This window comes from Rhincodon typus, chromosome 8, assembly GCF_021869965.1.
Source record: "Rhincodon typus isolate 14 chromosome 8, sRhiTyp1.1, whole genome shotgun sequence".
In the NCBI taxonomy this organism is placed as follows: Eukaryota; Metazoa; Chordata; class Chondrichthyes; order Orectolobiformes; family Rhincodontidae; genus Rhincodon; species Rhincodon typus.
The window spans coordinates 15,102,373-15,128,255 of NC_063339.1; the positions used below are offsets into that span (position 1 = coordinate 15,102,373).

At 41.3% G+C, this 25,883-nt stretch overlaps 1 protein-coding gene across 4 annotated transcripts in view; it reads right to left on the minus strand.

Moving 5' to 3' along the window:
* Positions 1–9,120: 9,120 nt before the first annotated feature.
* The window catches only part of rps6kl1 (ribosomal protein S6 kinase-like 1), a 55,116-nt gene continuing 38,353 nt past the window's right edge, over positions 9,121–25,883 (minus strand). For 3 of the 4 annotated variants that reach the window (XM_048599918.1, XM_048599916.1, XM_048599917.1), the window contains 5 exons: positions 22,969–24,483; positions 22,755–22,844; positions 17,610–17,692; positions 16,395–16,490; positions 9,121–12,050 (listed from right to left, as the gene is read on the minus strand). In XM_048599918.1, coding sequence (XP_048455875.1) covers positions 11,934–12,050; positions 16,395–16,490; positions 17,610–17,692; positions 22,755–22,844; positions 22,969–24,483 — 1,901 coding nt within the window. In that variant the 3' untranslated portion in view covers positions 9,121–11,933. The remainder of the gene's footprint in view (positions 12,051–16,394; positions 16,491–17,609; positions 17,693–22,754; positions 22,845–22,968; positions 24,484–25,883) is intronic. The other variant, XM_048599920.1, reaches the window with a different exon arrangement.

The following is a 25,883-nucleotide window of genomic DNA, read 5'->3' on the forward strand; positions in this document are numbered from 1 at the left end:
TCCTTCCATCACATTTAATTTTCAAAGTCACAAGATGATTGCTTCATTTTTTTAATTGGAGAATGGGGATCTGGTAGCAAAATGTTTTTATAATTGTCCACCAATCCAAAACAAAGGGCTGCTAGATATTAAATAAAGTACAAACTTCCTCTAGTTGTGAGCTCTCAGTAGTTGTTAGTTATATGAATTTACTGACTAGCTGTACAATGAACATAAAAATGTCAGGAAATGAGGGGAATGAAAAATAAAATGCAATTATTGATCATTTTAGCTGTGAGAGACTTTTTAATGAGTGAACTTGAATGTTGCAGGTTCCAGAAATTAAATTCATAACAATTTGGTCCGCACTACAATCCTTTCGGAAATTGACCATGAACCCCATTTACTCTGGGGTTCTGGACATCTGCTACCACTTAGTTCATAAAATAAAGGAAGAGAATTAGGCTCTTTGGCCCATCTGTTCCACCATTCAATCATGTATGATGTACCTGAACCCCATTCTCCTGCCTTATCCTTGTAAACCTTGATCCCCTTACTAATCAAGAACCTATCTGTCTCTGTCTTAAATACACTCAATGACTTGGCCTTAACATCCTTCTGTGGCAATATGTTCCACAGATTCATTCTCTAGCTGAAGAAGTTCCTCATCACCTTACTTCCAAAGGGTCACGCCTTCACTTTGAGCTGTGCCCTTGGGACCTAGTCTCTCCTACTGGTGGAAACATCTTCTCCATGTACACTCTATCCAGGCCTCTCAGCATTCCAAGTTTTGATGAGATCACCCCTTATCCTTCTAAACTCCATTAATTATGGACCCAGAGTCCTCAACTATTCCTCATATGAAAAGCCCTTCATCCCTGGGACCATTCCTGTAAACCACCTCTGGTCCCCTTCCAACATCAGCACATTGTTCCTTAGATACAGGACCCAAAACTTCTCAATATTCCAAATGTGGTCTGACCAGATCCTTCTACAGCCTCACCGTACATTTCTGCTTCTGCATCCTAGCCCTCTTGGAATGAACGCTAACATTGCATTTGCCTTCCTAACTGATCACTGGACCAGCACATTGACCTTGAGAGACCTAAACTAGGACTCCTAAGTCCCTTTGTGCAACAGATTTCTGAAGCCTTTTCCCATTTAGATAATAGTCTATGCCTGTATTCTTCCTACAAAAGCGCACAACTTTACACTTTCCCACATTATACTTCATCTGATATTACTTTGTCCACTCTCCTAGTGTGTCCAAGTCTTTCTGCAGCCTCCCACTTCCTCAACACTACCTGACCCCTCCTATGTTTGTGTCATCTACAAACTTAGCAACAATGCCCTCAGTTCCTTTGTCCAGATTGTTAATGTATAATGTGAACTGTGTGGTCCCAACACAGACCCCTGTGGAACTGGGATGTAGCTGGCATGCTGAAAAAGACCCTTTTATCCCCACTGTCTGTCTTCTGCCAATAAGCCAACCCTGTATCCATGCCAGTACCTTGTCCCCTACACGATGGGCTCTTGTTTAGCAGTCTCCTGTGTGGCACCTTATCAGAGTCCTTCTGGAAATCCAAATAGATCATGTCCACTGGCTGTCCTTCGTCCAATGTGTCCATTACCTCCTCAAAGAATTCTAACAAATTTGTCAGACATGACTTCACCTTGACAAAGCTGTGCTGACTCTGTTTTACCATTCACTTCGAAGTACTCCACAATCTCATTCTTAATAATCCTTAATGAAAATCTTTCCAACAACTGAGATCATGCTAACTGGCCTATAATTTCCTGTCTTCTGCCTCCCTTTTTATCAAGGGTGTTGCATCAGCCCTTTAGCAGTCCTCTTGGACCCTCCCTGACCTCAGTGGATCCTGAAAGATCATCTCCAATGCCTCCACAATTTCCTCAGCTGTCTCCTTCAGAGGTGTAGTCCATCTGGTTCAGATGATTTATCCACCTTCAGAACTTTCAGGTTCCCCAGCACCACCTTAGTGGTGATCACTTACACTGACCTTTGCTGCCTGACTCTCCTGAAGCTCTGATATGCTACTGGTGTCTTCCATCATGAAGACTGATGCAAAGTTTGTTTGCAATTTTTTTTGTTCCCCATTACTACTTATCTTGCCTCATTTTGCAGAAGTCCGATGTGCATTCTTGCTTTTCTCTTACCTTCTATATATTATACAAACTCTTGCAATCTTCTTTTACACTTTTAGCTAGTGTCGTAGAAATGACTAGTTTATTGCTTGCATGCATCAGCCAAGTGATCTTTTTGGAGTTAAAGGCATTCTGCTCTCTGCTACAAAAGTCTTACTTTTTAAGAGAAGCTAGAAGCGATTTTTAGGTGTCAGCTACATGACTATCAGCATATCTCTATTTTTTCAATCTTACCGTGTCTCAGAATTTTCCTGTTTTTGACTGACTGGACCTTCTGTGGTTTCTAGTGTCTACAGCATTCTGCTGTTTTGTTGCCATTGTAACCTTTGCTTTACTGATCTGGGGTATTTTGATCCATTTAACATTATCCTTCCACAGTAGCTTGCCCTCGTATTTCATCTTGTCCCTCCATTGCTTTTTTAGTTGTCCTCTGGTTTTTAAAGGCTTCCCAATCTACTGGCTTTCCATTAATCTTCACTGCATTGTATGCTTTTTCTTTACTTTTAGGCTGTCCCTGATTTCCCTTATCAGCCATGATTGTCTTATTGCCCCCCAGTATGTTGCTTCTTCCTCGGGATAAGTTTCTGTGTTTCCTGAATTACCCCCAGAAACTCCTGCCATTGCTGCACTAGAGTCTTCTCTGTTAGGCACCACCTCCCTCATGTCTTTTTAGTTACTTATACTCAGTTGTAATACTGTTACATCTGATTTCAGCTTCTCCCTCTCAAACTATGGTCATTGCCCCTTAGAGGTTCCTTCACCTTAAGCTCCCTAATCAAGTCTGCCTCATTACACATCACCAAATCCAGAATTACCTGTTGCCTAAGTGGGCTGTGCCACAAGCCATTAACATGTATATAGTTTGTAATTGTGACATACCATTAATTACATGTTGCCATCCTGAAAATGCTTCCCCCCCACTTCCACCCCTCAATTGGTTAGACAATCCTCTATCCATGCTAATATATCACCTCCAACACTGTAGGCTCTTTTCTTAAGTAGCATAATAGATGGTACCTTATCAAAATGTCATCTGAAAATCCAAATACATTTCATTGCTGCTTTCCCTTTCTCTATCCTGCTTTTTACCTCCTCAAATGAATTTGACTAAATGTATTAGACATGATTTTCCCTTCATGAAGACATGCTGGCATTATTGATCATATGTATTTTGAATTTTACAGTACAGAAGGAGGCCATTCAACCATGGTAACTGTACTGATTCTTGAAAGAACTATCCAGCTAGTCCCATTCTCTAGCTCTACCTCACAACCCTCTAAATTTATTACTTTCAAACATATATCTAGCTCTTTTGAAACCTCCTATGGAATTTGCCTCCAACACTTTTCTAGGCAGCACATTCCAAATCCTAACCACTCTGAGTAAAGAGGTTTCTTGTCAGCAAAAGAGCTAGGACTGAGACAATCATGAAATTGTGACCCCCGAGTTACTAATGTACCAACTAATGGAAGTGGAATATCTTTACCTTGTTAAAATTATTCAGAATTTTGAACACCTCAATAAGTTCACCTCTTAATCTTCTCTAATCCAAGGAGAATAATTCCTGGTATCTAAAATCTCATTCCTGGTATCATTTAGTAAATTTCCTTCAAACTATTTCCAGAGTTTTAACAACCTTCCTTAAATAAGGTACATGGAACTGAACACAATACTCCAAATATGGTCTGACCAGTGATTTGTAAAGGTGTAGCATCACTTCCTTGCTTTTATACTGTAGGCCTCCAATTATAAACCCAAGGATGCGATAAACCTTCTTAACAAATGAATCATGCACATGAATCCGAAGGTCCCTCTGCTCCTGTACTCCCCTCAAAGTTGTACCATCAAGTCTGTATTGTCTCTGTTTTCTTTACAAAAATACATTGCCTCACATTTCTCTGTATTGAAATTCATCTGCCAGGTATTTGCCCATTTCGCCAACTTGTCAATGTCTCTCTGAAGTCACTCAGCATCATCCCAGTTCACTATTCTCCCTAGTTTAGTGTTATCTGCAAGTTTAGATATTTTTCCCTCAAAATTATAGCGTCAGAGTCATAGAGATGTACAGCATGGAAACTGATCCCTCAGTCCAACTCATCCATGCCAACCATATATCCTATAATCTAGTCCTGTTTGCCAGCATTTGGTCCGTGACTCTTCAAACTTTTCCTACCCACATACCTATCCATATGCCTTTTAAATGTTGTAATTGTACCAGCCTTTATCACTTCTTCGGGCAGCTTGTTCCATTTATGCACCATTCTCTGCGTGAAAAAGTTGCCCCTTAATTTCCTTTTAAATCTTTTCCTTCTCGCCTATGCCTTCTAGTTTTCGACTCCCCTATCTCAGGTAAATAGCCAAGATCTTTTGCCTATCCATGCCACTCATGATTTCATAAGCTTCTAGAAGATCACCCCTCAGCCTCCGACACACCTGGGAAAATAGCCCCAGCCTATTCTGCCTCTCCCTGTAACTCAAACCCTCCAATCCTGGCAACATCCTTGTAAGTCTTTTCTGAATCCTTTTGAGTTTTACAATTTTTTTTTTTTAAGCAGGGAGACTAGAATTGAATGCAGTACAGTACAGCCTCAACATGACCACCAACCCCTATACTCAATGCACTGACCAATAAAGGCAAGCGTACCAAGCACCTTCTTCAATATCCTGTCTACCTGCGACTCCATTTTCAAGGAACTAATAACCTGCACTCAAGTCTCTTTGTTCGGCAACACTCCCCAGGACCTTAACATCAAATGTAAATCACTTATATAAATCAGAAAAAGCAAAGGTCCCAACACCAATCTCTGGAAAACACCATTTTCAACTAGTTTTCAATCTGAGAAATGCCCATCCATAACTACCCTCTGTTTCCTATCTTTTAGCCAATGTCTAATCTATACTGCCAAGGAATATTAATCCCAAACATTTCTAATTTGCTTATAAACCTGCCATGTGGCATCATATCAAATTCTCTCCGAGTTCAAATATACAACATCCACAGCACTGCCCTCATCCACTGCCTGTATCACCCCTTCGAAGAACTCAAAGTTGTCAAAATGACCTGTCCTTGACAAAGCTATGCTGACTGTCTAGTATTAACTTATTTTTCTCTAAGTGTATAGTTACTTTATCCTGTAAATGGCCTCCATCAGTTTAAACGATGCTGTCACATTTGCAATTCTCCAGTCCCCCGGGACTGATCCTGTGTTCAGAAGGGCCTGGAAAATTTCTGCCAACAACTCCACAATTTGCTCCTTTAACTCTTTCAGCAATCTAGGATTCATCCCATCTGGGCCTGGCAACTTCTCTACATGGAGTGCTGCCAAACATTTTAGTCCCTTCTTTATCTATCACTATATTGCTCAGTCACTCAACACCCACATTTTCAACTAGGCTATTGTCACTATCCTCGAAGTCGGTAATGACAGAAATAAAGTATTCCTTTAGAGCCTCTGCCACAGCCTTTGCTTCTGTAGGCAGCTTGCCCTACTGGTTCCTTATAGGCTCCACTCTGTCCTTTGCTAATCTTTCACTATTGGTATGTTTGAAGAACATTTCAGTGCAGCCAGTGTTCTTTCTTCATGCGTCCTCTTAGCTTTCCTTATTCCAGCCTTAGCCTCTCTTCTGAATTTGAGATACTCTTCCTGATTTCTATTGCTATTATTCCATTATGCATCATATGCTTCCTTTCTCTTTCTTATTTTCTCATTAACATCCTTAGTCAAAAAAGGAATACTCTTGCTTTTGGATACCCTGTATTTATTTCTCATGGGTAAGTAACTAGCTGGCACACTATTCGTCTCCCTTTTAACATTCTCCCACTTTTCATCCACTATTTTATCACCAAAATTGTGTTTCCAATCAATTTGCTCCAGTTCAACTTTTAGACCCCTGAAATCTGCCCTTTTCCAATCTGTGATAGATTTGTATCCTTTTTCAACTTAATATTGAACCTTATGTTACGATCACTACTTTCCAAATGCTCTCCCATTCTGACATTCTCCACTTGCCCTACCTTTTTCCTAGGCTCTCTTCTACTTCCTACCCATTATTTGGAGGTCCACAATAAATACTCAACAAGGCCACAGCTCCCTTTCTGTTTCTCACCTCCACCAATATAGATTCCAATTCAGGAACTGTATCTTTTTCAAGGGTAATGATACTATCTTTAACCAAGAGTGCTACACCTCCTCCCCTTTTACCCTCCCTGTTTCTACAAAGATCCTTATAACCCAGAATATTAAGTAACCAGTTCTATTGTGGCTTAAGCCACATTTCTGTCAATGCTACTATGTCATATACACCACCACTGCCCACCCCCACCCCGAGCAGTTTCTGTTTCAAGTTCCTCAATTTTGTTCACTGTACTCCCACATTTACATACATACAATTTAATTGCACCCTTACCTCTCTCTTGCCCATTAGGTGATCATTTCTTTGTTCACTGCCAACACTCAAGCTTTCCCTCACTATCTTCTCTCTTTTGTCATAGAATCCCGACAGTGTGGAAATAGGCCCTTCGGCCCAACAAGTCCACACTGACCCTCTCAGCGTCCTATCCAGACCCATCCCCCTATAACCCACCTAATCTACAAATCCCTTAGCACTACAGGCAATTTAGCATGGCCAATCCACGTAGCCTGCACATCTTTGGACTGTGGGAGGAAACCCACGCAGACATGGGGAGAATGTGCAAACTCCACACAGACTGGTGGAATCGAACCCAGGTCCCTGGTGCGGTGAAGCTGCAGTGGTAACCACTGATCCACTGGGCTGCCCTCTGCTATTTCCACAACTGGGCCCATTTTTCAACCTACCATCCCCACACCCCCTTACAAGTTTAAATCCACACCATTACACTATTTACTCTGAGCCAGGAAAATAGCTCCTTTTCTACTCAGGGAAGCATATCTCTTTGGATTATTTTTTGGGAAAAGAGAAAGCTGTTCAATGTTCCCAAAAATCTAAACCCCTCTCCTTTTTACACTAACCCTCAAGCCACACGTTTACCTCCCTGATCTGCCTTTGGTGAGGCTTGTGGCACAGGTAGTATTTCTGAGATTAATGCATTTCAAATCTACTCCCTAACTTTTGAAACTGATCCTGCAAGACCTCCAAGCTGTCCCTCCCTATGTTGGTTCCCACATGAACCACTGTCACTGGTTATTCTGCCTCCCTTTCCAGAAGTGTATCCAGTCATTCCAATAGGTCTTGAACCCTTGCACCCAGAGGCAACAAATCACATGGGCTCACGATCTCGGCTGCAAACTAGACTGTCTATCCTTCAAACTACTGAGTCACTCGCTACTATTACCTTACTAACCTGCCTACCAGCCTCCCTCTCTCTCTCTCTCTTTTTCCATAGTAACCACAAGCTGCTGTGGTTTTCCTTCAAGTCATCCACCACCAAAATAGGCATGTTGCTCACTAACTAGGCACCTAAACTTTCATACCTGTTACACAGTTTCAAGGAGTCCTGGGCTTCCTGGACCTGCTGTCTCTTTTCTTTTCAGCAAATGCTCACCCACCAACTCTGCACACCTCCTTACTAAAAGAGAAGTTGCCGGAAAAGCTCAGCAGGTCTGGCAGCATCCGTGAAGAAAAAAAAATCAGAGTTAACATTTCAGGTCTGGTAACCCTTCCTTGTTCCAAGGAAGGGTCACCAGACCAGAGACATTAACAGATTTTTTTTTTTCTCTTCACAGATATTGCTGGACCTGCTGAACTTTTTCCAGCAACTTTGTTTTGTTCCTGATTTACAGCATCTGCAGTTCTTTCTGTTTTTATTCTGCATTCCTCCTTGCCTGCCTATCATGTTGTGTAGTGACTGCTCTCTCATATGACTGATCCATAAACCTCTTTCTTTCTTGTATGGCGTGTAGCAAGAACAGTCACTACTCAAATCAGCCAAACGTTGTTCAAAGATTCTTACCCTCGGGCACTTCAGGCAGATGTAATTGTCCTGGATGTCTTGTGGATCCAAAGCCTCCCACAATTTACATGCCTCACACATCACAAGCTTTCCCAGAGTCTTTACCATATTTACTGGTCAAGATGACTCAGTGCCGAGGTTCTGCTGTTTCTAAGCTGCAAACAATTTTCTATTAGCCTCTGTCTCGCTTTTTAGTTCAAAGAGGGAGGGAGAGAAACACTGCTGTTCTTTAACACCTGGCCTTTTGCAATCCCCTCATTAGTTGTGGCAACCTCTCCCAGGATTCTCACCAACACCTCTATGTCTAAATGCTCTGCCAATATATCCTTTACAATTAGACACTCTTTGTATTCCACTAAAAATAGCAGATGATAACCTACTTGGCCTATAGTTGAGATTTTTGTCTGCAGCCCTTTTTACATAAAGGTATTACTTTGATAGTTTTTTGTTCCAACTTCTGGAACTTTTGCAGATACTAAGGATTCTGGGAAGATTAATACCAGTGCTTCCACTATCTCTGTAGCTACTTCCCTTAATATCCTACAACACATACCATTAGGTCCAGGGAACTCATCAGTCTTTAGCCCCTTTAGTTCACCAGCACTTTTTCTCTAGTGAGTTATTATAATCATTTCCTCTCCTCTTTTTGCCCCTTGATTATTTAGTAATTTTGTTCCAAAATTATTAGTGTCTTCAATAGTGAAGACTACAATGAATTTATTAAACTGCTCTATGATTTCCTGGTTCCCCATTATTACTTTCTCCAGCCTATATTTATTTTGGCTTCTCACCTTTTTATATATTTAAAAAGAAGCTCTTACAGTCTGCCATGATATTCAAGTTCACAAAACTCTGTCATTTTCTTGCACTGTAGACATGGGGAAAGTCAAGATCGCCGGAAAAAAAATTATCTTGACATTTGGCTGGGGAAAGAGGTTGAACCTTTGTTTTGGTATTTGCATTGCAATCTTTGTCTTATATGATAGCTTTGTTTGATTTTTCTCTTTTGTATAATAAACTTATATTCTTTGTTAAATAACATCTGCAATCTCTTACGAATGTTTTAATGACTAACCACCTCAAATAGACAATTGCAAAAATTAAAACACATGATCTACAAAGCCATATTTAATGCTGTGATCTGACTTGTCCAGCATTACCATCAAACGAGTGTGTTTGGGCCACATACAACCTCCTTCAGCACTTGTAACAATGATGATTTCGCAAAAATCACAGAAAATGGTAAAAAGGCAACTGAAGAGGGATAAATAGCATATTTTTTTTTTAAAAATGTAGATAAAAGAATTCATTCATGACATTTACAAATGTCCTTCAGCAACAACAATTAACTTTTGTCATTTTAACAGAAAGCAGTAATAAATTTAGTAGTACTGTGCGTTGCATGGTTAACATTGAAGCATAAAAACTTTTGATGAACGACCAAACCATGGGCATTCTGCTAAAAACAGAAAATCGGCAAAGGAGGGAGATCCAGGATGTTCAACTAACGTCTGCTTGCAACTGGAGGGAGGCAGACAGTCTGATAGTCACATACCATTTGCGTAGCTGCTCTGTTCACTCCTCCTCATGCATGAGTATTCCACAGTTGATACCAAGCTCCAGAATAAGAACTGTGAATACTTTACAATGAAAATTATTTATACAGTGACACTAAACATGGAACCAATACATGCACCATTAACATACTAGGCATTAACTGAATCATTTCCCCATTTCAGAAGCCAACAAGACCCCAGAGCAACAGATTTACATTGAATTAACCAGCCCTGTGTTACAATTTTGTGGAGAGACCATTACAGAAATTAGGTATAATCAATCATTTTGCCGGATCCTGTCCTGGCTGTACTTTAAAGCAAAAAGAACTACATGATGGTTTCACTTGTTCTGAAAAAGGACACAGAATATGGAATTGGAAGACTAGTAAAGGGAAGTCACTTAGATTTAAGTTTCGTTAATGACAATTCCCTTCATCTGTTCAAACGGTTGACCAGGCAGAACAAGCAGAGTCCTGAAAGGAGTAAAATAAGTGCCTTAACCACAGGTTTGCACAATTATGGATGTTCGAGACTAAATTCTGTAATGGCTCAGAACCAGCAGCTGTGTAAAGACTTTTGTCCCCCCTTTGTATTTTTGATTGTGGACTGAAATGAGAAAAGAACTGGTGTAAAATGCAAGAAATGTTGAAAGATTGCTATACTTTTTAAAAAGTAATCTGACAGTAATCTAAAAGTACTGCTTACACAGCTACATCTTGGGCTCTTGTGGTGTAATGGTAATATCCTTACCTCTCAGCCAGAAGACCTGGGTTCAAGTCTCATCTGCTCCAGGAGTGTGTCATAACATCTCTGAACAAGTTGATTTGAAAAAAAAACACAACTACTTCAAGCAGTAGTGAAAACTTAATTTGCAAACGAACTGAAGCCAAGGGGTGCGTACAAAAAGAGCTTTGACTGGTAACAAGGAGCTGATTGGTTGATGGACTAACAACTGGTTATTGATGACAAAAGCCTTCTACTTGCCACCAACTATGTGATTGGTTCCCAGGTAGCTGAACAGCTTGCAGGTATAAATGTTGGGGCAGAAACCATTGGACCTCTGGAAGGAGAGAGGTTACTACTCTGTAGTTAAAAGCATCTTGAACCTCAAGATGACCAGTTTATTTTTTGCAAGCTGTGGCTCTTAACCAGTAAGCCAGAAACTTTTAATGCATGAACCTACCCACCTTGTGTCTTCTGCAAGCAAGTGCTGAAGGAGAATCGAGGATCAGCACATCCTGGTGAGCCAAAGGAAACAAACCCTGTGTACAGGGGACCATTAGATTGCCTTCCAAGTCCTTATAAGGGGTTTAGAGTTTCAACTAGTGTCATATGACAATGATTCATAATTATTTACCCATTTATTCATAACAAATAGTAATGCTTGTTAAATATAGAATGTCTGATCTCACACTGCCAGTCAGACACTTTCCCATGACAGGAGGGGAAACAAGAGACATCTTGACAAGATTTTATTTTGGTGGAAGCCACTAAATAATCAAAATGAAATCTCAAAACACTCAACTGTATTTTCATTTGTTAAGAAAATCCCATCTCCATTTCCCATGAATTTCTCGCTTGTGTAAAAACAAATGAGGGGGAAAAAACCTCAAATCAAGGTTGGGTGAATTGGACAACTCTGGATTGAGAGTGAACCATAGCTTAACAGTTGCGAATGTTTCTGATCCAATTAATCATTGGGCCCCACTTTAGTTTTAGCACCAAACACCTTGAAACATTTTTGACATTCAGGCAAGGACAGTTTGGGATTACCAACCTTGCCTGCATTGGTGGGCTCAGGCAAGGTAACAAACCTGATCATTTGGTGTGGAATGTGGTTTTTGCTAGAGATGGCAAGGAGAAAGACAAAGACATCGGACTGAAAAATTGAGAGATGGGGATTCCCTTATGGGAGAAGAGGAGCTGGACGCCAGATAAAGAGGGATCCTTAACCAGGAAGGGCCATCATGTCTAAGTACATCTCATCACAAAAATGATTAATGTCACTTGATCAAAGTTAAAAATTCACTGAAGAGTGTCTGATTGGGTCTTTGACAACATGGGCATTGTCACAGCAAGCTGGAGGAACCCATGATCAGCTTTAGTGTTACTGTAACTGGCTTAAACATGCCTGGTAAATCTCCAGTCTTAGCTACATTCTGCTGTAGATCATGGCTGCGGAAATTGTTCGAGAGTCAGCGTAGTGCACAAATTCCCTGATCATCCGAGTACACTCTGTTCTCCTTCCAAGCTTTTGTTGTTAGTCATTAGGTCAGGTAGAGGATTTCCTGTGACGCACCTCATCTATAACCATTCAGCTTGTCCCAGTTCACGGTGCTGAAAAAGGAGTGAGATTTTACCTCCTGTGCTCCATTCTCACCAGAACCAAGCCGGCAGCGATAATCCCACTGCAACAACTAGGAGAGGAAACAAAAAAAGAAAGATCGACATGAAGGAAATCTAGCTCGCCTTAGCTTTGTTTGTGCTCCAAATAGGCAAAGGCAATAAACACTGCTGGAAACAGACTATTAGCAGTATGGAATTATGACTTCAACACTCCCAAGGTCCAGCCTAACATGTTGGATGGCTGGCTTTCAATGCAGAATGGTGACAACTTGCGTTCAATTCCCACATCGGCTGACGTTACCATGAAGGTCCTCTCCTCTCGCTTGAGATGTGACAACCTTCATGTTACACCACCACCAGTCAGCTCTCCCTCTAATCAGAGAGCAGCTTTATGGTCCAGTAGGACCACTGTGTTTTTAACTCTTATGCAGTTCCCAGTTTTCTGCTAAACAAAAACATTCACCAGAAAAAGGAATCATATCATATCTGCTTTCCTCACAATAAATGTTCAGTTAATCACTATTGTGGATTCCAACTGTTTGTTTTCAGATAAATTGAAGCCATTACTTTAATGACCATGGTCATTCATCTTTTCATTAATCTTAAATCATGGTGCACTATGGCTGTTGGCTTGTGAAACCACTAAGAAGAACATGTGTAAATATTGTGTAGCTCAAAAATAGGTCTTTTCAGATGCTGGACAATTCCATATTCTTAGCCAATCCTCAGTGTAGTCTGGCGTTTGTTGGTTAATATAGCTGTGGTAGACTGAAGGGTCTGTTCCTACACTTTATGACTATGACACGGTGACAGTGGAGGCCTGGCTTTTGGAAGGGTGATTAATATTCCTACGTTCAAAATATAAAGAAGATGGAAAAGAAGGAAAAAAGAAAGGAGGAAGGAAGGCATTTTTGGATAAGGAGAACACTCAATACTGGAGAGAAATACATTTCAGAGGGTTCAAGACTAAAGCTAACGAGCAAGCGGTATGCAATTACATTGTCCGATGTAATATATTGACCACCAGCTGGTGGAAAGGAACTAGATGAATAGATTTGCAACAAAATTACAAAGGAGTAAACAAAGTAGTTGTAATGGGAGCCTTAAATTAATCATTTGACATTGACAGTGGTAGCAGTAGTGCAAGGGGCAATGAGGAAGAAGTGCTCCTAGACAGCGTTCAGGAGAATTTCCTCTCGCAATACGTGTCCAGTGCAACATGAAAGGAGACACTGCTACACCTTTTCTTGGGAATCAAGTGGGCCAATTACATCAAGTGACAGTAGCAAAATTTCAGGAGACCGTGATCTTTGTACGATAAGATTCAAGATGGTGGTAGGAAGCAATATTCGTCACTCAAGATGAAGAATAATCAATTGAAAGCAAACTCCAACTAGGAAAAACCAGTGCTGAACTCGACAGACAGAAACCAAATGCTGGTGAGAAAAGCAGCAGCTGATCAATAGGCTATTTTCAAAATGGAGACGGTTTCGGCACAATCAAGGCATACTCCCCCAAGAAAGGAAAAATAGGTAAAACAAATCCAGAGCGCTCTGGATGACAAAGACAGCATAGATTAAGTTAAAAAACACCTGTCATAAGTGCACTTCTTGTTTTTTAAACTTAATTTACTCGATACAGTTGAGCACTAACATGGATGATTGGCAAGTGTAGGCTATGCAGGGTAGTTTGATCTTACAGTAGGATAATAGGTTGGCACAACATCATGGGCCGAAGGGCCTGTACTGTTCTATTCTATGTTCTTCTAAGTATGCTGAATACAGAAGATCCAGAAGAGAGGTGAAAAAGCAAATGCAATGAAACAAAGAGCAACTATGAAAGAAGACTGGTAGCTAACATGAAAAAGGAAAACTCCAAAATGTTCAATAAGATTATCAATAGTAAAATGGTGATAAAAAGGAGTTGGGCCAATTAGTAACCAGAAGTGGCATTAACGCAAAGGCAACAGCTATGGCTGAGGTGTTTAAGGGATTACTTTGCATCTTCCTTTACCTATGAAGCAGATGCTGCCTAGGCCATTGTGACAGAGGAAGAAACTCAGTTACCAGAAGGGTTTAAAATTTAAGGATAGCCTGGTCAAGTTGTTGGTACTTAAATAAAGCACCAGGAGCAGAAGGGATGCAAAAGGATACTGAAGGAATGAATGGAAATTTCAGAGGCACTGGCGATAATCTTCCAGCCTCTTCTAGATTCAAGGTGGTGCCAGAGGATTGGAGAATTGTGAACATCAGGAAAGATAAGTCATGGAATTAAAAAGGACACAGTAGCAATATGGATGCAAAACTGGCAGAGAAAGAGGAAATAGAGTACAGCTGATGGGCATTTTACAGGCTGGAAGTAGTAGAGGTCTCCAGGTGTCAGTTTTGGACCCTTGCTTTTCTTGTTAAATAAATGATGTAAATTTTGGTGTGCAGGGGACAATTTCAAAGTTTGTGGATGAAAAACTTTGGGGAAAATGGAAAATGAAAACTGAAGGCGGTGGTGTAGAACTTCAAAACAGATATTGACACTTTGAAGGAGTAGGCAGATAGTAACAGAAAAGTTCAGTGCAAGAAGTGTGATGCATTTTGGTACAAAAGAACACAGTCTAATAAAAAGGATATTTTTAAAGGGTGTGCAGAATTGGACACTTAGCTATATATGCACACAGCCATTAAAAGGTGGCAGGACAGGTAGAGAGGGCTGTTAATGAACATACCATATTCTAGGCTTCATAAATAGGGGTAGAAATTACAAGAATTGGGAGATCATGACCACCATATATAAAAGTACTGGCTCAACCCTAGCTGGAGAATAGTGTATCGTTTGGAGCACCACACTTTGAGCGAAGGATAAAATTGTATTGGACAGCGTGGCAAAGAGGTTAAATGATTATGGTCCCAGGGTTAAGGCAGTTCTGTTACGAGGAAAGACTGGAGAAAGTGGAACCGATTTCCCTGCTGAGGGAGAAGGCTAAACGAGATCCAATAGAAGTTTCAAAAAAAAAAAAAAAAAAAGAGAAATTAATTATTCCCACTCAAAGGATTGAGAGCCACTTTTAAAGCATTTTGCAAAATAAAAAGCAACTGTAACATCAAATAAAGATAATTTTCAGTTAGCAAATACTAAATGTATGGAAGGCACTGTGTGGAGGAGGCAGGTTCAATTGAGGCATTCAAGAATGCATTAGATAGTTACCTAAATCGGAACATGCAGGGTTACAGAGAAAAGGCAGAAGAGTCAAAATGTTCAGACAGCTAGTGTAAAACAATCTGGTCCAAGTGGCCTCCTTTTGCACAATAACAAAATGTGATTATGAATTTGTGTAAAATAGAGTCTTTCAAATTTCAGTCAAGCAATGCTGACATCAGTTAAGCAAAATCTCCATGCTAACTGGAATCAATGTATGAAATGGATTGTCACCAAATCAGAGGTACTCTGATCGTTTTCATTGCTTTAGACTGTTACCAAAAAAAATTAGCAATCTTGAGAAACAAATTGAAAGCACACACAAAAACAGAAACTGCTGGAAAAACCCAGCAGTTTTGGATGCATTTGTGGACAGAAATCAGAGTTAACATTTCAGGTCCGGTGACCCTTCCTCAGAACTTAGTACTTAGTTCACAGATGCTGAAAGACCTGCTGAGCTTTTCCAGTAATTTGTTTCTTCTGATTTACTGCATCTGCTGTCCTTTGGGTTTTTAAATCAAAAGAGCACAGTTGGTTTACTTCAGAGAATTACACATCAACTTTGTTTAAGTCAACAGATGACTGCCTTCCAGGCAGGAATGTTGCCAGTTAACCAATGCTGCTCCAGTCTGAGATTTCAGTGGAAAAGTGGAGACTGCTACGTTATCACAGCCATCTTTACAACAGATATTAAACTAAAATATTGTTAGGATGAACTCATAAGATTTTTTAAATACTATGTGAAGAGTAGTTTCTTGATGCGAAAGTCAATGTTCTTCCCTCAATTGACGCTAACAAAAAACAATCATTTCATTTGTACTTCTGGGTCCACAGCGTGCACAAGTTGCCTGCAGCACTAGTCTAGAAAAGCTTGGCTAGACTTGTGTTCTTTGTTGGATCTGAAGCACAGAAATCTTGATAAAGTTCTATATATATATATATATGGACTGAGTTTATTTATATATAGTTATTCCAGATCAAGTTATGATAGCTAGAACTGAATTATCACTATTCTTGATCACTATCCAGAAAGTGTTTTCCAATTTCAGTATTTTCTAACCAACCTGCTCAGGTGTTACTACACTCCTCTACAGCAGGTGGGACTTGAATCCAGGATTCCTGGCTCAGAGGTAAGTACACTACCACTGTGCCGCAGGAGTACTTGATTTCAAATGCCGAGAAAAATCTGGATGTATGCAGCACAAATAACTAACTGGCGCCCTCACCTGTTGAAGAAGTGACACTGCAGCAGGACTGAGATGGTCCGGGAGTCGGAGCTGGGTGTGAGAATGGATTCTGGAAGGGTAGCACTGAGACAGAGTCTGGGAAGGACAGAGATACAGAACATCAATTTACAATGCTGAGGAACACAATTCTGGGTCAATAATGCTTTGTATTTCTTCACCAGGGGTAAAACTGCTGATAACTAACTCATTTAATAAAAATCACTTGGTGAATTATAAACTCAAACATGAGTGATTCACACAAGTGGATTTGGAATTGGCTGAACGGTAGAAAACAGATTTTTGCTGAAGGAATCAAACCAGGTACAAAATCTGATATCTAAGGGTTCCACATGGAGGTTACTTGTTTTTTCTATATTGGATCAAATGACTTGCATTTGCAACTCAGTTCATTGCAAGTTTGTCAACTTTGCAGACGAGTGGCAGCGATACATAGGAGTTAAACAAAATGTAAAAATGGTCAGAACAACAGTGGGTTATAGGGAATGCCTACGTTAAAGTAATGCATTCAAGAAAAACATGGAACAGTACTTCAGTGCTGATTGTTTGAATAGAATAAGGATGAAGTTGGAAAAAACTCCATCTCAGCCGACTCTAAATGCTACAAATCCAACAATACATATCAGCCATCAGCAAATTCAGTGTGTAAAACAATGGAAATGAAGCAAGTCTGAAGTTGTTGTGATAAATGCAATGCTCTGCTCTGGTCAGAATTCATCCCAGATAATGCACCCCCAAAACACAGGGAAAACATTTTAGATGTTGTACCAGTCAAGGAATCACAAAGCTCTGTAGGAACATTGGTAGCTTGAGCTAGAAGATCAGTGTTACTTTGGCTTTTGAGCTGTGACCAGACAGGTGACCTTATTTTTCCCAGCATGGATAGTGGTTAAGGGAATGGAAAATGACACAGCCTGATTAAGATCATCATTTAAATTGAGAGATTAGAAGTAGGACATGGACTTACAGTACTGAAAGATAAATTGAGTTTGGGATTAGAAAGATGAAAAGATGAAATCAATAAATGGATCAGCATCAGAGTGCAGGAAGTCTAAACCCTGGAATCATTTCAGGAATAATTATTTGCAGCAATGGTGTCAGGATGTGTCGACAGACTTACTTTTATGTATACAGATGGTATAAAATCTCAACAACAACAAAAAAATAACAGGATGACACAAAAGCATCAACAGTTACCATCCCAGTTAGAAGTTCAAACAGCAATGCTCCAAGGCTCCACCAGTCACAGGCCTCTGTTACTCTTCCAACCCCACCGACTTCTGCCAAAATTAAAACAGACATTTGGAAATGAGGGAAACCTACCTTAAATGAGTACGAATGTTACAACTTTAATACCCCACATTTTCTTAAACAGTATTTGGAGGTGAAAGCTGTGTAGGAATAATTCTGAGTTTTGCTTAATTTAAACATTGCTAAAAGGAGTCAAAGCTTTTAGTCTTGCAGTTATCTGCACTAGGACAGAAGAAGCAGACCTGGAAAAACGGACACTTAATACGGCATAAGGTACGTGATTGATTGGGTCATAGTTGTTATGGAGATACTGCAGGAACAGTTAAATTGACATTCTTCATTCTCAGACCAAGCAGATAACTTGAGATTGGTCAGGGTGTCATCATGAGATTGCAACAAGTTAGCCATCTTGGACCTCCTCTTGTTCCCGTCAATGGAAAAATTGCAATGCATAAAACAGGGTTTTGTGTTTAACACACGTAGCCTCTATCACATGAAAATGCAGCACATTGAGCCTACTGGCAAACCTAAACTGGTTTCTGGTGTAATTCTCAACACTGTCTGGATTATTTTCTAAACATGGTCTATGGATCTAATTGTTTTGTTCGATGATGTCAGGGTTTTTGCTTTAACCATGCATTCTGATGGATCACTGTGAAGTGGTTCCTAATACAACACCAGTTACCAGATGGAGTCAGTGTCCTCTTTCCCTACTCCCAGTTTAACAAATTCCCCACAGCTTACTAATATTAATTGTGAAACATATACTTGTTTGCCACTCTGTTAGGTTGAAAAAATTCTAAATCTCTCATTTCTTTCTCATTGCTCTGGTAATCAGGCTTTGGTGATGTGTTTTATGTTTTATCTTTACACTGAGCATCTCTAACTCGCTCAGTGGCCAAACCATAAAGACCTCTGAAGTGCATCCTGACCAGAGCACTGTACAGTTGAAACACCCACCTTCGAAAGTTATTTTTTTGACTATTCTGCTCACACAATTCAACTTTGTAATAAATTTGCTAAATGCCACTTTGCCTTAATTTGTTCTTATTTCTGCAATTCTACACGCTACTTCAGATTTATCCACCGAGAGCTCCACTTTTCATTAGTCAGAATTGACAATTCATTTTAAACAAGACTGCAGCCTTTCAGTTGGTTCAGCGGCGGGAGTCCGGGAGGAAACACGAGGGCAGCCTGGGAAGGTAAGTTAATCCTTTAAAAACTTACCTCGTGAATAGGCAGAGAGCACGCTGAGCAGGAGCGGACACGGAACAGCTGAGTAAGTGGGGTAATATATTTGGGCGGTTGCTTTACCCGAAACACTACCTAGGTAGTGTCCCCCACCCATCCTTGTCCTCTAACCAAAAAAAAAAAAAGGTTCTGAGTGCCGATTTGGTAAGGTTACTAGTTTTTTTTTCCAATAGTCTGTTTGGGAATTCAGAACAGTGGGAATGGATGTTAGGGCAGTTGCATGCTCCTCCTGTAGAATGTGGGAGGTAAGGGTCACCACTAGTGTCCCCACTGACTTCATCTGCGGGAAGTGCACCCAACTCCAGCTCCTCGGAAACCATGTTAGGGAGCTGGAGCTGGAGCAGGATGAACTTCGGATCATTCGGAAGGCTGAGGGGATAATTGAGAGGAGTTACAGGGAGGTAGTCACACCTCAGGTACAGGAAAAAGGTAGATGGGTTACAGTTGGGGGACGGAAAGGGAACAGGCAGACAGTGCAGGGATCCCCTGTGGCCGTTCCCCTCAATAACAAGTATACCGTTTTGGATACTGCTGGGGGGATCGACTTACCGGGGGTAAGCCATGGGGTACAGGTCTCTGGCACAGAGTCTGTCCCTGTTGCTCAGAAGGGAAGTGGGGGGAAGAGGAGGACAGCATTAGTCATTGGGGACTCCATAGTTAGGGGGACAGATAGGAGATTCTATGGGAACGAGAGAGACTTGCGGTTGGTGTGTTGCCTCCCAGGTGCCAGGGTTCGTGATGTCTCTGATTGTGTTTTCGGGATCCTTAAGGGGGAGGGGGAGCAGCCCCAAGTCGTGGTCCACATAGGCACCAACGACATAGGCAGGAAAAGGGATGGGGATGTAAGGCAGAAATTCAAGGAGCTAGGGTGGAAGCTTAGAGCTAGAACAAACAAGAGTTGTTATCTCTGGTTTGTTACCCGTGCCACGTGCTAGCGAGGCAAGGAATAGGGAGAGAGAGCAGTTGAACACATGGCTACAGGGATGGTGCAGGAGGGAGGGATTCAGATACCTGGATAATTGGGGCTCATTCTGGGATAGGTGGTACCTCTACAAACGGGATGGTCTACACCTGAACCAGAGGGGTACCAATATCCTGGGGGGGAAATTTGCTAATGCTCTTCGGGAGGGTTTAAACTAATTCAGCAGAGGGATGGGAACCTGAATTGTAGCTCTAGTGTACAGGAGGTTGAGAGTAGTGAGGTCACGAATAAGGTTTCAAGGTTGCAGGAGTGTACCGGCAGGCAGGAAGGTGGTTTGAAGTGGGTCTACTTCAACGCCAGGAGCATCCGGAATAAGGTGGGTGAACTTGCAGCATGGGTTGGTACCTGGGACTTCGGAGACATGGATAGAGCAGGGACAGGAATGGTTGTTGCAAGTTCGGGGTTTTAGATGTTTCAGTAAGATCAGGGAAGGTGGTAAAAGAAGGGGAGGTGTGGCATTGTTAGTCAAGGACAGTATTACGGTGGCAGAAAGGACATTTGATGAGGACTCGTCTACTGAGGTAGTATGGGCTGAGGTTAGAACCAGGAAAGGAGAGGTCACCCTGTTGGGAGTTTTCTATAGGCCTCCGAAAAGTTCCAGAGATGTAGAGGAAAGGATTGCAAGGATGATTCTGGATAGGAGCGAAAGTAACAGGGTAGTTGTTATGGGGGACTTTAACTTTCCAAATATTGACTGGAAATGCTATAGTTCGAGTACTTTAGATGGGTCAGTTTTTGTCCAATGTGTGCAGGAGGGTTTCCTGACACAGTATGTAGATAGGCCAACAAGAGGTGAGGCCACATTGGATTTGGTACTGGGTAATGAACCAGGCCAGGTGTTAGATTAGGAGGTAGGTGAGCACTTTGGTGATAGTGATCACAATTCGGTTACGTTTACTTTAGCGATGGAAAGGGATAGGTATATACTGCAGGGCAAGAGTTATAGCTGGGGGAAAGGCAATTATGAGGCGATTAGGCAAGATTTAGGATGCATAGGATGGAGAAGGAAACTGCAGGGGCTGGGCACAATTGAAATGTGGAGCTTGTTCAAGGATCAGCTACTGCCTGTCCTTGATAAGTATGTACCTGTCAGGCAGGGAGGAAGTGGGTGAGCGAGGGAACAGTGGTTTACTAAAGAAGTTGAATCTCTTGTCAAGAGGAAGAAGGAGGCTTATGTAGAGATGAGGCGTGAAGGCTCAGTTAGGGCACTTGAGAGTTACAAGTTAGCCAGGAAGGACCTAAAGAGAGAGCTAAAAAGAGCCAGGAGGGGACATGAGAAGCCTTTAGCAGGTAGGATCAAGGAAAATCCTAAAACTTTCTATAGGTATGTCAGGAATAAAAGAATGACTACAGTAAGATTAGGGCCGGTCAAGGACAGTAGTGGGAAGTTGTGCGTGGAGCCCAAAGAGATAGGAGAGGCACTAAATGAATATTTTTCGTCAGGAAAAAGACAATGTTGTCGAGGAGAATACTGAGATACAGGCTATTAGACTAGACGGGATTGAGGTTCATAAGGAGGAGGTGTTAGCAATTCTGGAAAGTGTGAAAATAGATAAGTCCCCTGGGCCGGATGGGATTTATCCTAGGATTCTCTGGGAAGCTAGGGAGGAGATTGCAGAGCCTTTGGCTTTGATCTTTATGTCGTCATTGTCTACAGGAATAGTACCAGAAGACTGGAGGATAGCAAATGTTGTCTGCTTGTTCAAGAAGGGGAGTAGAGACAACCCTGGTAATTATAGACCAGTGAGCCTTACTTCGGTTGTGGGTAAAGTGTTGGAAAGGATTATAAGAGATAGGATTTATAATCATCTAGAAAGGAATAATTTGATTAGGGATAGTCAACATGGTTTTGTGAAGGGTAGGTCGTGCCTCACAAACTTATTGAGTTCCTTGAGAAGGTGACCAAACAGGTGGATGAGGGTAAAGCGGTTGATGTGGTGTATATGGATTTCAGTAAAGCGTTGGATAAGGTTCCCCTCAGTAGGCTATTGCAGAAAATACGGAGGCATGGGATTGAGGGTGATTTAGTGGTTTGGATCAGAAATTGTCTAACTGTAAGAAGACAGAGGGTGGTGGTTGATGGGAAATGCTCATCCTAGAGTTCAGTTACTAGTGGTGTACTGCAAGGATCTGTTTTGGGGCCACTGCTGTTTGATGCAACAGTTACAGAGGCTGAGAGAGGGAATGTCAGAGCTTAGGACACAGGCAGCCAAAAAGCACAGCCATAAGTGCTGCAGCAATTAAAAATCAAGGATACTCAATTCATTGTAACTAGATAAGCAGAGGGTTGTGGGGCTTGAGATCATTAGAGATTGGGAATGGAGGAGGCCAAGGAGATATTTGAAAACCACATTGAGTTGCCTGAATGGAAACTGATGTAGATTTAGCAAACATAGGAGAAAATGGCGAACATGTTCCTAGATTAACTGGCCACTAAACTAAAAGGTCACAGCCTAGGCTGACCAGTTTTTTTGCTCCCTGCCCAAATATTCTCTCTTCACTTATAAACAAAGTCACTGACTGGTACACTGTTTGCATGTGATGGGCCTCATGCAATCTGGTTTAGGTCTCATCTCGCTACCACTTAAATGAATTTAATGCAGCATCTGCATAAAACTGTGGCTCTTTGCTCCTATGTTTTAATATTCCAAAAGCAAAGCTCAGGTCAGTTAATTCTGAGCAAATAGTGAATCTAGAACAACTGTAATCTGGGTGTCTCTGTGAATGTAGTGCGATTACCCATTAAACTAAATCTGTACTCATTTATTTTAAGGTGCTAAATGTCCTCAAGATGCTTCACTGGGAAATCCAGTACATCACCTCAGTTTAGTTTTGTAAATCAAAACCAAAATTATTACCTGGTGCACAATACATATCCTCTATGGCTTTGGTGCTACATTGAACTTCAACTTCGCTCCACTGGCCAAAGTACGTGAGGCAAACGTGACCTATCAAGATAGAAAATAGTTCTAGTGAATGAGTTAATACAACACACACAACCTCCTATGACAGAATCAGCAACATTTGAGAAAAACCAGTACAAATCTTGACTCCTGTTCCCTCCCCTCTCACCTGCATTATCCACAAGTATATTTCTTGGATTTAGATCCAGACAAATAATTCCCTGCTGATGGAGGCTTTCTAAAGCAAGAACCATCTCAGCTGCCCAGATTCTAACGTGATCATCGGACAGACTTGAGGAGGTTTGGTTTGGATCAGGCAGTTCAGCTTTTGAATGTTGAGTTGAAAAAGATGCAAACTCCCTTTCTTCTGCTTTGTCAGGAGCTGAAGAGCCTGAAATCCTGCTACAGCACCCTCCGTTCTCAGCTTTGTGAAGACACCCCGTGCACAAAATAGTTCTGGCATCGCAGTCCTCACAGTCACAATGGGTTTCAGGAACTGGAATTTGGTTTGGAAGTTGAAACAGATGGTCAATCTTAGGACTTTCACCTTCATGGTTCAACACTTCCATGTCATTAGTCGAGATGCCTTTCGATTTTAATGACTTTACTGGTTGCTCAATTAAAGATGATATCAAATGTGTATTAGGTTGTTGTACAGGGCCGAGAACACTCACGGAAGTCTTCTGCTCAGACAGCCCCTTTCCCAACACTGTGACAGCTGTATTTCTCACAGGCATTACAGATGATGCTCTGACAAGTACTAGCTCAGAATTATCCATAACACCGGTGACTTTGCTACTATCCTCAATAGTATCTAAAGGATTGACTGTAATTTGGTATGAACCCCTTTGCCCTTGCCGTCTGCTAGCCTTCAAGTTCAAGCTGGTGGCTCTAACAGGACTTCTAATTGGACTCGATCCATTCACAGGCTCCTCTTGAATTAAAATAGCCTTTTCTTTTAACAAATCTGAAGCTGCTTGGCTTTGGTTAGTTTCGGATGACTTTGGACTCAATGTATCATTGAAGCTTTTTGTCTCTAAGAAACATTCATGGGACCGTAAAATCTTATCCTCGTAGAGAAGCTGACTCTTTTCACTCTGAAGATCATTTTGCATTAAATGGTCCACAGTTATTGTCATGGTGTGATTTGCAGTTTTACTGCTTGGAGTCAACTTAGCATCCTTTGCAGGAAGCAAGGCAGTGAGGTCAAAAGTTACATCCGCGCTGTATATCAGCTGCGCCACTTGAAAGCTTGTCCCCTCAGCACTCCCCCGCAAGCCATTCAATGCTATGCAACCCTTTGAAATTCCATTATTTCCCCGCCAGATTTTTGCACTTGCATTGTGTGTACTTAGTTGGTCTGTGCCATTTATTCGGTGGGATGCCTGGTCTTTCACAAATCCTTGTGACGTACTTGATTTTGGATCATTGATACCATCAGTGCTGTAACCATACTTATTGTCATATTCGCCATTTATTTCATTCTTGGTCTCTTTTTGCCATTCCCTCTTGCTATTGGGTGGAAGTACGGAATTGTCACAGCACATGGATGAGAGAGAGGGAGCAGTGTAGCTGTTTCTCATTTTAATGGTTGTGTGATGTGGACTGGAGCATTCTGGAAATTCCATACCCTTTTCTGCAACAGATGGACGGAGGTGACGCAGCTGAGACCAGAGCTTCCCTGCTAAAGAAAAAGAACAAAGACTTCAGCCTTGCAAGTTGCATGAGACAGTGGAAAATATCGTAACTGTAGTCCCGCCAATGCAAAGCAGTAAGCAAAGCCAAAAATGATTAGAGATGCAACACATGTACTAGCTCTAGCTCAGTTGTTAGCACAGTTACAGGAGTCAGCAGGCAGTGGGTTCATGCCCTATTTAGGAGGCTTGCGCATAAATTCCAAGCTGAACAGACTAGTGCAGTACTGAGGAAACACTTCATGGTCAACGGGCAAGGCTGCACTCATACGGAAAGTCATAATACTACGCTGAAGAATAACACAGGGAAACTTCCATGCCATCAAGGCCAATATCTATCTCACAACTAATGTACGAACAAAGTCTTTCAAAGCTGTTTGTGGGAAATTGTTAACTTAGCTTTCATACTTCCTAAGTTACACTTGTGAGTCAAAGATTATTGGGAATGTGGAATATGAAACAAACAGATCAGCCATGATCGTATTGAATGGCACAGCAGATGCAAGATACCGAATTCTGCTCCTAACTTTGCTTCTCCTCCTGAGGCTGCAGCAATATGTTTCCAAGTCACGATTTTGAGTGGCTTGAAGGGGAACCTGCAGGTGGTGGCATTCCTATGCAAATTTCTTTTTCATCTAAATTTCTGTGCAAGATGAAGTTCCTCATCAAGAGATAAGAAACAATTGTTTTTATGCCCAATTGTCCTACCGAGCTTACTACTTTGAACAGTCTGTATACAACCTGCATGGTCTACTGTTGTCTCTCCTTCTGGATTACTGCAGATAAAACTAAACTAAATTATTCATCCAAGTTCCATCTGTGGAATGAAACAAGTCATTTAAAAAAGGTATTTGCAAATCTAACACATTGGAACATCCCAGTTAGCAAGAAAGTTTGAAGGACAGTCACTCCTATAATGGAGGAAAGGATGCAACAAACAGCAAGAGAAATCTGGACTACATAACCTATCTTTCTTAAAAAAAGAAGGGACATTGGTCTGAGAGATAAATATGGGCCAGAACATCAAGGAGAACTCCCTTACCGAAGTCAGAAAGAGTATGAAAGAGAAGATATTTTCTAATCAACCTATTCAGATGTTAATACACACCTCTGGAGTAAGTGGGACTTGATCTGGGCCTCCTGGGTCAGGTGTTACAAGAGTATTTCATTATTGGCATTATGTTTACCTATGTAATCTTGCCATCCACTTAATTAGATATGTGGCCAACTTCATGAGTAGGATTGTTCATTATATCATAGCTTGGTTACAAAGTAAGTACAGGCATGGTCATTACATTTCATCGCACCAGCCAGAGTCTGGCCCATCAAGTTTGCACTAACGTATCTATAGTAATCTCACTTGTCAGCAGTTATCCCATAGTCTTGAATG